Source organism: Galeopterus variegatus, unplaced genomic scaffold (genome assembly GCF_000696425.1).
Source record: "Galeopterus variegatus unplaced genomic scaffold, G_variegatus-3.0.2 Scaffold82, whole genome shotgun sequence".
Lineage (NCBI taxonomy): Eukaryota > Metazoa > Chordata > Mammalia > Dermoptera > Cynocephalidae > Galeopterus > Galeopterus variegatus.
In genome coordinates this window covers 738,565-751,504 of record NW_007726193.1, presented here as the reverse complement: position 1 = coordinate 751,504, position 12,940 = coordinate 738,565, and the positions used below count along the sequence as shown (strand labels likewise).

Genomic DNA, 12,940 nt, shown 5'->3' with positions numbered 1-12,940 from the left:
AACTAAAGTGATCTCTGGCCTGGATCCCCTGTGGCGTGTTGTAATCACAATGTGGATCCTGTTCAGGGACTGCCTGGGGGCCAATGGGGAGAGCAGGGTTTGTGCGGTGAATTTCATCTGCATGGCTCCGAGCTGCGCCCCAGACACAGTCGCATTCCTCGGGAAGGAGGGTGTTGGCCAGGAGCATATAGATGTCATGATGTGTGAGACTGTATGCCTGAAGGACCCACTGAAATTCTTTAATGTAAATAGAGGGGTCGGTGGTGAAGGACCCTAACCTCTTTTCCAGCTGGGCGAGATCAGCTAATGAAAAGGGAACATGTACCCTAACAACCCCTTCAGCTCCAGCCACCTCATGGAGAGGAGCCATGGTGGAGGAAGGGAGGAGTCCTCGGGAACGAGTTACAGGGGGAGCTAAAGGAAGGCGCCAGAGCAGGTGAAATAGGAGTCGGCAGGGAATAAGATGGCGGCAAGGTGGGGCTAGAAAATGGCGGGGCAAAAGATGGCAGTGGAGGAAGTGATGGGGTGAGAGAAGATGGCGGCGGAGTCACTTGTGGGGGTTGAGGGACAGAAAATGGCAGCGAGGCGGGGCTGGAAGAAACGGGAGGAGGGGGCAGGAGGGAGAACGGGCTGGCTAAGTGAAGCGGAAGATGGCGGTGAAGTTAACTGAGGGGGTTGGGGAGCAGAGGGAGTTACAGGAGGAGGAGACCTGTATGGAGGGGTTTGTCCACAGAGTCAAAATTATCAGAAGTAGGGGGTAGTGGAGGTGGTGAGGATGGAGGGGGTTTGGAAGCAAGGAGAACCTGAGAAGGAGAACAGGTGAGACAGTAAGAGGGATTTTGAGCAAGTAGGCGGAAAGCCTCAACGTAGGGAATCTCTTTCCATTTTTTCAGGTGCTGGCAGTAATTAAAGAGATCCCGGAGAATATCGGGATCGAGTGTGCCCTCAGGGGCCCACTTATTTTGGTTATCTAGAGGATAATAAGGCCAATCTTGTGTGTAAAATTTGGTTAGGAGTTTGAGTTTAATGTCAGGCTTGAGGGATAAAGCGGTGAGGTTGTTTAAGAGACATTGTAAGGGTGAATCGCCCCGAAGTGAGGAGGCAGAAGCTCCCATTCTGAAAAAAAGGTTTAGAGGAGAGAAGTCAGAGGAGGATTAAAGATGAGTCCTTCGGCTGGATGAGAAAGACGGGACTCAGAGGGCGTCCCCAATGAGTCGCGCTGATCTCAAGGGAGAGGTTCAGTTATGAACCCGGAGAGAAGGGGGTGTAGGTCGTCACCTAGACCCTCACTTCCCTTAGGCGAATTTGCCTGGAGCCAGAAGGGACCTAGCACGCTAGGGTTTTGACGGACAGCGGAGGTCCAGGGCCCAGTAGGAGGAAGGTTAAAAGGAGTGAGAGAAAGACAGAGGAATGGGGGCTTAGCCTCCGGGCCGGGGGAATGTGATTAGGGTGAAGGTTTAAATAATCTACAAGCCTGACAAAATGAAAAGGGGGCTTCCCTAACAGATGAGCCGGTGGTGGGTGAAGGAAGCCAGCGCCGGAGAAAATAGACGAGGGCAGACCGTCAGTCCCGGAGGGTCGCAGAGGAGTCCGAGGAAGGAGTCCCCTGGCGCGGGGTGAACTCCTTCCCGGGTTTCGGCACCAATTAAAGGGCACACAGACGAAGGAGGCACGTGAGACCCGGGCTGACAGTTCACCAGAGAAGTTCCGCTTTATTCAAGGACCACGCGTATATTTAGAGGGAGATGCATTCCGGGTTTGGATAGGGGGTGGACGGGGCGGTAGCTGATTGGACGGGGTTGGGCGGGAGGTGGGCCTTGACCTGTGACTGGTTGAGGTTTGGCGCCGGCGGGCTTTCAGTGCGGAGAAGAACCCGGAAGGGTGCCATATTGCCATGGAGTGCCTTCCCCCTCCCCCGCTTGAGTGCCCACGGTATCCTACAAAAGGGGCAGCTCATATTCAAGGGGCATGAGTACCAGGAGGCATGGTTCATAAAGGACCACCAAAGAACAGTCTATATCACAAACAGGTTTTGTTGTTGCTGTTGCTCTTTCCAGGTCATCCAATGGTTTTGCTGTCTTTAACTCTAGCTTAGGCCTGCTCTCAGATTAATCTCATTTCATGTTAACAGCCTCCTAACTGGTCTCCCAACCTCCAGCCTTGCTCCCTGCTGTTTCCATCCTCCACACCCATGCCAGAGTGATCTTATTAAAAGGCAAATTAGATTATGCTACTGCCTTGCTTCGAAGCTTTGCATGGCTTTCTGACTGCTTTTGGGATGAAGTACAAGCATTTCGTGTGTTTTGTAGGGTTCCATGTGATCCAGTCCTTGTTTTCACCACTTTAGCCTAACTTCTTACTACTTATTTCCTTTCTTGAGTTCTGTGATCCAAGTGCACTATAATCCTTTCAGTCCTTTGAACAGGCCATGCTCTCTCTCCCCTCTTCTTAAATGCCAAGGTCATTCTTTTCTTTCCCAGCCACCCCTCCCTCCTTCACTTGGTTCACTGTTAAGTGTCTCTTCTTATAGTAAGTGCTCAGTAGGTATTTGTTAATGCAACGCTAATTTGTTCAAGACCTATTTCCTTAGCTTCTGCTTGGTGCCATGCACTGCACTGAGCCCTGAGCATACTTTGTTGAGCAGAACATACCTGTGCTTGTGAAGCTTCCGTGAACGATTCAGCCGCATTGCCATCTTTTCAACCCATCCTGATTACATGGTTGGGGGAAGAGGGGAGGGGGTGAGCAATGTAAGATTCCTTTTAGCTTTTGAAAGCTCCATTGCTCAGGCATGCCAAGGGGCTTCAAATGTTAATGTCCACCCATTGTTGATACTTTTCAGCTTTACTGATTATCTTGGCTCTTATGTTTTCTGTCTTTTTATCCCAGAATTGAAAGATCTCAAAAGAATTGACTTTGAATTTCAGTTGTGAATAGGCTTAACAATTATGGGGGCAAGGGAGCTAAGGAGAGAAAAATGACTGTGCTTAGTGTCTTGTTTGGTAAGCCTCTCGGAACCTCACTCCCACTTGTTGCTCAATAACATTTTTAAAATGATACATTTGTGGTCATGCTTTGCCATCCATCAATTGAAAACAAAAAGAAAATGAGATCTGGAAGACTTTTAACTAGGCTCTCCAAAGAAGAAATGTGTTAAATAGCTGGATGGCTGGTCAAGGTCTTGTTGTGCTCTTTTACCTGCCCATAATCCTGCCAGCTGGGCCAATTGTCAAGCTCTTTTACTTGCTGGTAATCCTGCCAATGACGCCAATTGTCAAGCTAGGGCTGGGTCTGGAGCTCACAGACCCCTCAACACCATTCACAGACTGGGTCACAAACCCTTCACATGCCAAGCTGGGTCTCCAGACCCCTCACATGCCAGGCTGGGTCACCAGACCCCTCACACACAGGTCTATGGGCTAGGTAACCAGCAAACAGGTCCTTGGAAGCCGTAGGTTGGAGAGCAAGGACACGCACAGCAGGCACCTGAGGCAGACACCAGCCAAACTGTGGCGCCATGCAGGCACACTAACTCCACCTCTACACACAATTTGCTTACAAAGATTGTGCTGCACCATCCCCAACCGGACCAAGGTGAGGGGCCCCAATTAAACTATTCTATTTTCCCAATGGGCTTTTTCCCTTCCTTCTTTTACCTTTTAATACATTGTTTTTATCACTGCCTTTAAATTTAATGGAAATGTTTTCTTAACAGCTTTTATTATACCAAGGGATACATCCTAAGAATTGGTGTGCAGGGATCATGGTACACACATTTCCTTTTAAATGTTTGAATGCGTGCCTTTTCAGTGGAAAATACTGATAGGTGGAAATGGGATGTGCAGCTTAAGATATGGCCTCCACCCCAAGAAGTTTAGAATCTAGTTGATGCGATAAAATGTGAATGTGTGAGACGTTAAGAGTGACATATTTAAATTATGGGTTAAAGACAGCAAGGGAAAGATATCTGATCCACGGTGTAGATGTGAGTCCTCTGGGAATTCTGAGGAAGAAATGGCTACTGCGTGATGGTGTGCCCCGTCCCTTTCCCCAGAAGCTAGACAGGTGGGGCTGAGCTTAGACACAGTGGTGGGGGGACATCCGATTGTGTTCAGCTCCTCCTAATGTTTGCTGTCAGCCAGAGTTCCTCCAGCACTCTTCCAACCGAAGGTGTTTGCACCTTTTTTTGCCCTGTGTCTGATCTGTTGCCAAGAGAATTGTTTTTCTATGTTGCACTGCTGTTGAAGCATTAGCACCCAGACCTCTTTCATACCTTGGGCAATGGGCCTGTTTTCCAGGTCCAAGAGTACCAAGAGGCCCTGGAGGGAATATTAATCAGAGGCAAGAACGGGATCCGCCTGGTGCCAGAGCTCTACGCCATCCTGCCTAACAAGGTAACGGGGGGACCAGGGCCCTTTATGCTGCTTATCTAGAGCTAAGTGAGGTGATGCTTGACCTTTTGGTATTCTTCATCCCCCTTTTAGACCTCACGAACACTTTTTCTCCAGGAGAAGTGGTTTCTAATGCCTCAAGTAGTGTTCCTGTCGATCACAAGGAGTTATGGCTTTGGAAAAACTCATGGAACGTGCTTGACCATGGGTGTCCCAGGGAAGTGGCAGTTGAAGACCTTCAGAATATACTTGTCCCTCCTCCAACCCCAGGCAGAAGGAACTCTAAAGAGCACAAAACACTTGGGCACCATGTTCTTCCACATTTCCGCCGCATAAGAACCCCAATGTATAGGGATAGTTGAGAATCTCTTCCTTTGATTCAAGCAGTTCCCGAGCTAGAGTTTGAGTACAGTCATGCATCGCTTAATGATAGGCATGCATTCTGAGAAATGTGTCATTAGGTGATCTCGTCATTGTGTAAACATCATAGAGTGCACTTACACAAACTTAGATGGTACAGCCTACTGCACACCTAGGCTATGTAGTATAGCCTATTGCTCTGACCACTGTCGTATGTGTGGTCGGTCATTGACCAAAATGTCATTATGTGGTGCATGACTGTAATCAGTTAAAAGCCATTGTACACCAGGAAGAGAGAAAATGTCCAGTTCCAAAAAGATAGTTTTATTCTATCCACTTCCCTCAATTGGGTCATGATAGACCTGTAGATCTTGGCAGGAATATTTCCCTGTAAGTGCCTCATGTTTAGAAGAAAAGAATTCTCAATTCAAGGCTGTTGTCCCTCAGGTGTATCTGATGCTTCAAATCTTCATTATTGCATTTGTGGGATGAAAAGGCCTTCAGAGAGCCATGCCCACCCCAAAATTGATAGAGCCTGCAGGAGGTTGTAACTTGACAGTGCCTGAAGGAGGTTGTAACCCAACCGAAGCCTGTCATGCAGTAACATCGGTCTAGGTGTTGTGTGGTTGAATCAGGCCCACACGCACATAGTCAAGGGCACGGCAGGGATCTTTGAAAATATCTGCCTCAGCTCAGAGAGCCTGTGGAACCTGTTAAAACTCACACAGCACTAGGCTCCGCTCTGGGACTAGACCTCAGGTTCAGGGCTCCCCACAACTACACACTGCCTTCAAATGGGTGGTACATTTCCAGATAAAGGAAATAGCTACCCAGTGGATGCTCTCTCTGGGCTTCCAAAGGCAGTGTATAGTGGACTACCCTCCACTTTTGCCTAGAAAAAATATTTTAAAGAAGTCTGATACTTGATCCTTAAGGCAAAAATGGTGGTACCACCTTATATTACTTTGGACCTTATTTAATCTAGAAGGCCCTATTATGTGTTAGATAATTGAATCAATTAAATGATCAAGAAAATCAAAGAAAGCAGTTGAGTTTCTGTGAGAAGTAGAATTTTCCATTGCTAGGAGCATTTAATTCTTCTGCATTTGTAGCAGCCCATCCAGCCAGTTGGTTCACTCCCAGATCCCCTGGGCAGCCCCTTGAGGTGGCTGTATCCTTCCTGGTGGTCTCACTTCACCCCACCAGCCTGGACCTTTGGCCCTGAGCACTAGAATCTTGATGTCCCCTCATCCCAGCATGATCATACAGCTCACATCATCCTAGCTCTCTCAGGCTGATTTTGTTTCAGAGTTAAGGGCAAGCCTTTGCATAAGACCTGGTCTTCCCACAGATCAGGCCATGGAGACTGCCGAGGCTATTTACTAAGTGTCATAAACCTACATCTCCTGCAAATGTATTCATTTTACTATGTGTGATGTGGGTGTATGGGTGGGGGCTGGGTAACTTTCCAGCAACTACAAGTTCATATCCCCTATTCAGCTTGCCCCTTTTCCAGTACTGAGGCATTTGGCAAAACAAAATTAGTAGTGGGAGGTGATTGGAACCTGGAAGCAGAGCAAGGGAAGATAAATGACTTCAGGGGTATTTTACGTATTTCATGGTAGAGGATAACCATCCCTGCTCTGCCTAAAGGTACATTTACCAACTGTAGTAAATGCCAGGTGCTATAAGCTACACTTTCATTCTGATGAGCAGAGCTGTCTGCACCGCACTCTCTTTTAAACTCCACCCTGACCTTTGGGTTTCTACTGGTCATGACAACATCCTGCTTTGTTAAGCATGTTTATGCTTGTGTGCGAGGCCCCAATTTTGGACCCTATTTTGCACTGACCACATTTTATGTTGGCTCCTTCCAGATGACACCTGGGAAGGTTCCTCAGTCACATCAGTAACGTGTAGATACCACGTTACTGGTAGGAAGGAGTCCTGCAGACAGGGCTGCCGCAGTACCTTTGTGCAAATGAGAATAAAGGCCTCGAGCGGCCATAGCCCCAGGCCAGGGTGGCTGTGGCTTGGATTGTGGCCTCACTCATTTCTTCATGGGATGCACTTGGCAGGCACCACCAGCCCTAGGGCCTCCACTGGACAGCTGGTGACTAATGAAATTGTGCATTGAGCAGCTGCTGTGTGCCAGGTACCAGGCTAGGCCATGGGGCACAAAGGCGGTTGCCATGCCAGCTCTGTCACTACAAGCTTGCAGGCCAAAGAGCTTGTCAGTGGGATGGAAAGTAGCTGCAGGAGCAAAGGCCTGGTGCACGTGAGGACCTGCGAGCAAGCAAAAGGACCAGAATGGGATTGTGGGTGCAGAGGGATGCGTCCACCATGTAGGCAAGAGCCAGCCCATGGACAGGAGGAGGGCATAGGGAGGCTGTCTTTTGACCCAGACATCTTGTCTGCTTTCTGCTCTTGGCATCGAATATTTCTCATTATGCTACTGAGTTAGGCTTATGGGTCCCAAAGTCATAGAAATGAACAATGCACCCAGCAGTAAAGTAAGCAACACTTTATTCAAAGAGATAGACTTATGCATAAGGGAGGTAGCTACAGAGAAGCTAGCCCCCCTAGGGGAGCTGTTCAGGGTCCTTTACAGGGCAAAGGGTTAAGGGATCCAGGCCAGCATCATCATTCTCCACCTCTGGACATGGTCCATTCTGTTCTTCCTGGTTGCATCATGGGTGCATGCTCAGTTAGGGCTTCAGTCCTTGCCCTTGCTCAGTCGATCCAAGATGGTGGTGGTGTTCATTATCATCACCCCAAGAGGGCCAGTGTAGTGGTCACCTTGAAGCTTTGTGCACATGAGGGAATACCTAAAGGGGTCTTAAGGTTAATCTGTGACTTAATTTTTACAATTAGAGGAAAAGAAAGAATGGGTAGGTAATAGCGTTTTAAACAAAGCTAACAGTTACATTTTAAAAAGCCTTGGAGAAGGGCTTTTGCAACTCAGTGAATATCTGTTCCCCTCTTATCTAATTTTATTTTATCATAGCAGGCCATAGAGTAATCATGAGCCCTGGGGGTCTCATGACTGAGGAATGGAAAAGTAACAAAAATGTCCTCTTGCAGAGAAAATGGAGTCAGTTTGGTTCACAGGCCTGTCCCTAGTCTGTCTCGATTCTAGATCTTTCTTAACACCACTTATATTTCAAATAACTTTTTTTTTTTTTTTTTTAGACCGGCCGCACCGCGCTCAGCCAGTGAGTGCACCGGCCATCCCTATATAGGATCCGAACCCACGGCGGGAGCGCTGCTGTGCTCCCAGCGCCGCCCTCTCCCGAGTGCGCCACAGGCTCGGCCCTATATTTCAAATAACTTTAACGTGCTATCTGATTGTAAAAAGTATTTTTTTTTTTTTTTTTGAGACCGGCCGCACCGCGCTCAGCCAGTGAGTGCACCGGCCATCCCTATATAGGATCCGAACCCACGGCGGGAGCGCTGCTGTGCTCCCAGCGCCGCCCTCTCCCGAGTGCGCCACAGGCTCGGCCCTATATTTCAAATAACTTTAACGTGCTATCTGATTGTAAAAAGTAATCCTGCACGCTATAAAACATCCAGGATTCTGTAGAAAGAAAAAAATATTTATCTCTAATTCTACAACCCAAAGATAACCATTATGACATTTTAGAGAATCTCCTTCCATGCTATTATTCTATTTGATTATGTGATTACTAGTGATATTTAATTCCATCCAGTTTATGCACTTAAGGTTTTCTTAATGTTTACTACTACTGAAAAAATTTTTAAATTTTACTAAATATATTTGATTGATCCACAAGCAGAGAATGACTCCCCTCATGCTGTGATATTCCCCTTTGGAGAAGGATAAGTGTTTCCTATTTCCTCCCATTGACTTATGTTTTCTGGAGGAAAAAAGTGGTCACTGAGATGTTGTAATGACTGGAAACTCAAAGGTCAGCAGGGGGGTTAGAAACAGCGAGAGCTGCAGACTAACTTACAATGTGTATCCAGCAGGGTGAATCAGAAAGAGCCCTGGAGCTTATTTGCATGAGACACAAGCCCCCAACAGAGTCAGCTTTTTGAGGCCCGGATGTGGAGGGTTAGTGGTCTGCATAACTAGTGCCGCCTTCTGGTGATTTTCTTGCATAGGCATATAGTTTATGAACCCCTGGGGGTGGGATAGCAGAAACCTGACTTGGCATCTGGTGAAGCCTGTGCTGCCGCAACTAGAGACTACTGTTTTAGATCATTTCACCCAGAATACCTCCAGATGTAAGCCTGTGCTGTGGAGCTGCTGGTTGCCCAGAGCTGTGCACAAGGCAGGCAGCCCAGGCTTCCAGTGCCTGTCACTTTGAGTGTGCTGGTAGGAAGAGCACTGGCCTAGAGCCAGCCTGGATCTGAGTTCCACCTCTGCTGCTCATAGCCATGTGGCCCAAGACAGGGGCTCACCTCCCTGGCCTCTCCCAGCTTGTGTACAAGTGTTCTGGAGGATGAGTACTATTTTATAAATCTTCATCATGCTCCCCTCTCATGTGAGGTGCCAGTGGCCTTTTTACTTTCTGCCATGCTGACATTGGGTTCTTCTCTTTGCCAGGTCGATGAAGAGTACAAGAATCCTCACACAGTGGACAGAGTTCCTCTGGGGAAGCTGCCCCATCTGTGGGGCCAGTCCCTGTATATCCTCAGCTCGCTGTTGGCAGAGGTAGGGGCTTAGTGGCTTCCAGGCTGGAAACCATCTGACTGGAGGGGCAGGGAACCCCGGAGGAGCACAGGGGCTCTCCGCAGGGTGTGGGTGTGAATGTGGTTTGCATCTTCGTGCCTTTAAAGTCAACTGGACTGTGTTGGCTCCAGGCCTGTGTGTCCATATTTACGTGAAACCAGGTCAGGGTCAGCTGGCACTCCCTGTCCCCTCCTGCCAGCATTCCTGGTTTGTGGTTCGTACCTGTTTGAGTTGATGGTCATCAGGAGCTAGAAGCTTCTCGGCGAGGACTAGCACATCTGATCCTGGAAGATCCAGGATTTGGGAAACTACTAGATTGGCTTCAAGCCACCCCTGCCCTGGTCCTAGGCACAGGAAGGACTCTACAGATCTCTCTCCATGAAGAAGCCAGATTTGCTGTGGTGAATTTTGTGTCAGCTATTTCCTCTGACACCCCACAACACGCCCCCTGCCCCCCACAGAAAGTCTACAGCCTCTTGACGCATTTCTTCTTGTTAAGTAAGCATTTACTTGCTCCCAGCTTTTGTTTTAAAATGCAAATGCTTTTGAGCCACCTCAAAATGAATCCCTCAGTCCTAGTGAGTGACTGAGCACTCTGGACCCCTGGAGAGGGGTGTGGGGAAAGGAGCCCAGGGAGGAGAGCCAGGGGTCACCAGCCTCTGAAACTGGCCCAGCCGGTGTGTTCTGGCAGGCTCTAGAGATGGGGCAGGGGGCAGTGGGTCAGCATGCCGCTGGGTTCCTAGTGCGCACAAGAAGACCAAATTAAGGTATTGAGAAGCAGCCCTCAAGAGCTATAGTTGCTCAGGTGGAGCAGTTGTTTCGTGGATATGCCTAGTCAGCCCTGTTCCGTGGGCATGTCCTCGGGGGTAGGAACTGTGTTTTACACTTCATCTTTATTAGTAGAGAAAAATGCATATATCTCCTTTGGAAAGCCAGCCCCGTCTCTGACTAGCTCTGTGACTTTGGGCAGGTCTCTTAACCTCTCTGGGCCTCAGTTTTCTCATCTGTAAAGTGAAGAGGTTGGACTCAATCATCTCTATGATACCTTCCAGCTCTGATTTCTGTGTCAGTGAGATGGGAAACGAGTAATTCCGCTCCCTGCTTCCTCCTCTCCAAAAAAAGGCCTTCATCTTGGCCCTGCATCGGGCCCAGTCTCTCCTCAGAACTCCCAGAATATCTTGATCCCCTCTCTTGGGGCACAGATCCTTTATAGAAAGTGTGAGGAGATGCATGTCCAAAGAGCACACTTTGCAAGGGGAGGGAGCTTTGTGTTTCAGAACAGTCAGCCCTGGGCCACGTCCGGCTCTGCCACTTCGCTTAGGTGCATGACCTCAGTTTTCCCACCTGTAAAATGGTGATGCTGATAGCGTCTACCTGTTAGGAGGCCTGAACATGACAGTGCACATGCAGAGGCTTGGCTCGGCACCTGACACATAGGAAGAGCTCAGGGAGCCTCTGTTACCATTCTCTTCATTCACACAACCTGGTGCTGTTGATTTGACTACCTCTGGAGAGCCAGGTGCCAAAAGTGTGACACATTTGTCAGTGGCAATATGAATGGTCTACTTTGTTACAGAGAAAATAGCGATCAACTTGAAAAATATGAAGAAAAAATACTGAGTATTTTGAGCCCCAAAATATTTCATTTTCAAACTTAGGTTTAAGGTAAAATTTTAGTTAATCAATATTTCATAGTGTTAATGCTCCTCTTTTCATAGGGATTCCTTGCCACTGGTGAAATTGATCCCTTAAATAGAAGATTTTCCACTTCAGTCAAACCTGATGTTGTAGTACAAGGTTTGTGAGCGTGTTTACTATTCATATTTAACTTTGTAAAACCAATGTTATTTTTAATTCAAATTGTTCCCTAGTTTCTTATTTAATAATAAAAAAAGTGTGTCTGTGCATATGCTTTAGCATATAGCAGATCCGTGAAATACCTGATATAACTCAGTAGCTCCCAAAGGCAATGACATCCTTCCCCACCACAAATTTACTTTCTACAAAGCAATTGTTTTCTTTGATCCAAACCTTGATTGCAACTGGGACACAAATGTTTCATTGAGCACCATTTTCCATTACTGTTATTCTTCGGAAGATAGAGTATGAGCCTGGTAAAAACTTAGAACCAAGTGAGGGGCATCCATTCCCCTCTCTCCCTCCTCTCTAGCCAGCTTCTCTTCCAGAGAGGTGGATGCCAGCCAGGGCCGCGTGGCTCCACCTGTCTGTGCCTCAGGTAGCGTGGAAGTGAACTGGGCTCTTACTGGGACAGGTTCTTGGAGCGCACCGATCCCTCCTCCTACCTTCCCACTCACAGAGGACCTCTCAGCAGCGCCGCAGCATTTTTCGTGCCTCATAGACCATCTAATGTCATAGCACATTGTATAATAAGGCATATACATTACTGCCCCTACATCAGACCGTGCACTTCTTCGGGACAAGGTCATTCTTGTAGTTTCTGTGTTGATCGACATGTATGCACATACAGGGAAAGAAACGATTGAGCAAATGAAAAGCATTCCTCCTTGTGGCCGCTGGCGCATTACACCGCACACACTCGTGCCACAATGAGATGAGCCGCAGTCCTTACCCAGTCAGTACTGTGCGCCAGTCCCGACACCAGACACACCTAACCAGCACGACATTCTGAGACGATTGTGATTGTATCTCCATCTTACATGTGAGGCTTGGAGGTTCACCTGCTCACTCAAGGACCCAGAGCTGACTGCTGGAGGTGCCAACCCCTCTGTGACTTCCAGGGAGACTGATCAGCTGGACTCCATGGTCCCTGAGCTTAGTACCTTAAATCTACAAGACTGCTTTCCCAGCTGCAGGTTGGGACACTCTGATGGGTCCTGACCAGCATTTTTTGTTTGTTTGTTTAATAGAATAGAATAGAACAGAATAGAAATTATCAGAGGGTCTGGCACGGAGTCAGAGAAGTTCAGTTTCAGAAACTTACCCACATACAGCTGGATTGGATTGTGAGGTTCCCAGATCTCAATCCAAACCACTTCTTGAAAAGGGTTACTCCTCCAGAGAGTGGCCACTGTGTGGTTTGGATAAATGTAGATTATGGCATGTCATTGGAAGCTTCAGAAGAGACAGATGTTAAGGGATACCACCTGCCCAGTCCTGCATGGCTAATGTTCCCATCTGCTGGGGGCCTTGGGGGTTAGGTGTCAGTCCTGGTTCAGTAAACAGCCAGTGAAGCATGGAAGGCTGCCCTCCGGGCTTGTTATGAAGATCGGATGAGATCATGGATATTAAAATACTTTTAAAACACCAACTGCAATGGAAATATAAGGAGGCGACATTTAGCTCTCAGTGGTATTTATATGTATTGTACATTCAGGCCCTGCCAGCCTGTGGGTACAGTGGTGGGACTGAGCCATTTCTTCTGGCTTGAGTATAGCCCCAACCCCTCCAGTTCCCTGCAGAAGGCTCTGCTGCAGCCAAGCATGGCACCAACCGCTTTCTCTGGCTGTACTCC

At 48.0% G+C, this 12,940-nt stretch overlaps 1 protein-coding gene across 2 annotated transcripts in view; it reads left to right on the top strand.

Moving 5' to 3' along the window:
* Nucleotides 1–12,940, top strand: part of PHKA2 (phosphorylase kinase, alpha 2 (liver)) — a 76,015-nt gene that overhangs the window by 34,713 nt on the left and 28,362 nt on the right. For both annotated transcript variants that reach the window (XM_008579869.1, XM_008579862.1), the window contains exons 11-13: nt 4,299–4,394; nt 9,322–9,429; nt 11,166–11,244. In XM_008579869.1, coding sequence (XP_008578091.1) covers nt 4,299–4,394; nt 9,322–9,429; nt 11,166–11,244 — 283 coding nt within the window. The remainder of the gene's footprint in view (nt 1–4,298; nt 4,395–9,321; nt 9,430–11,165; nt 11,245–12,940) is intronic.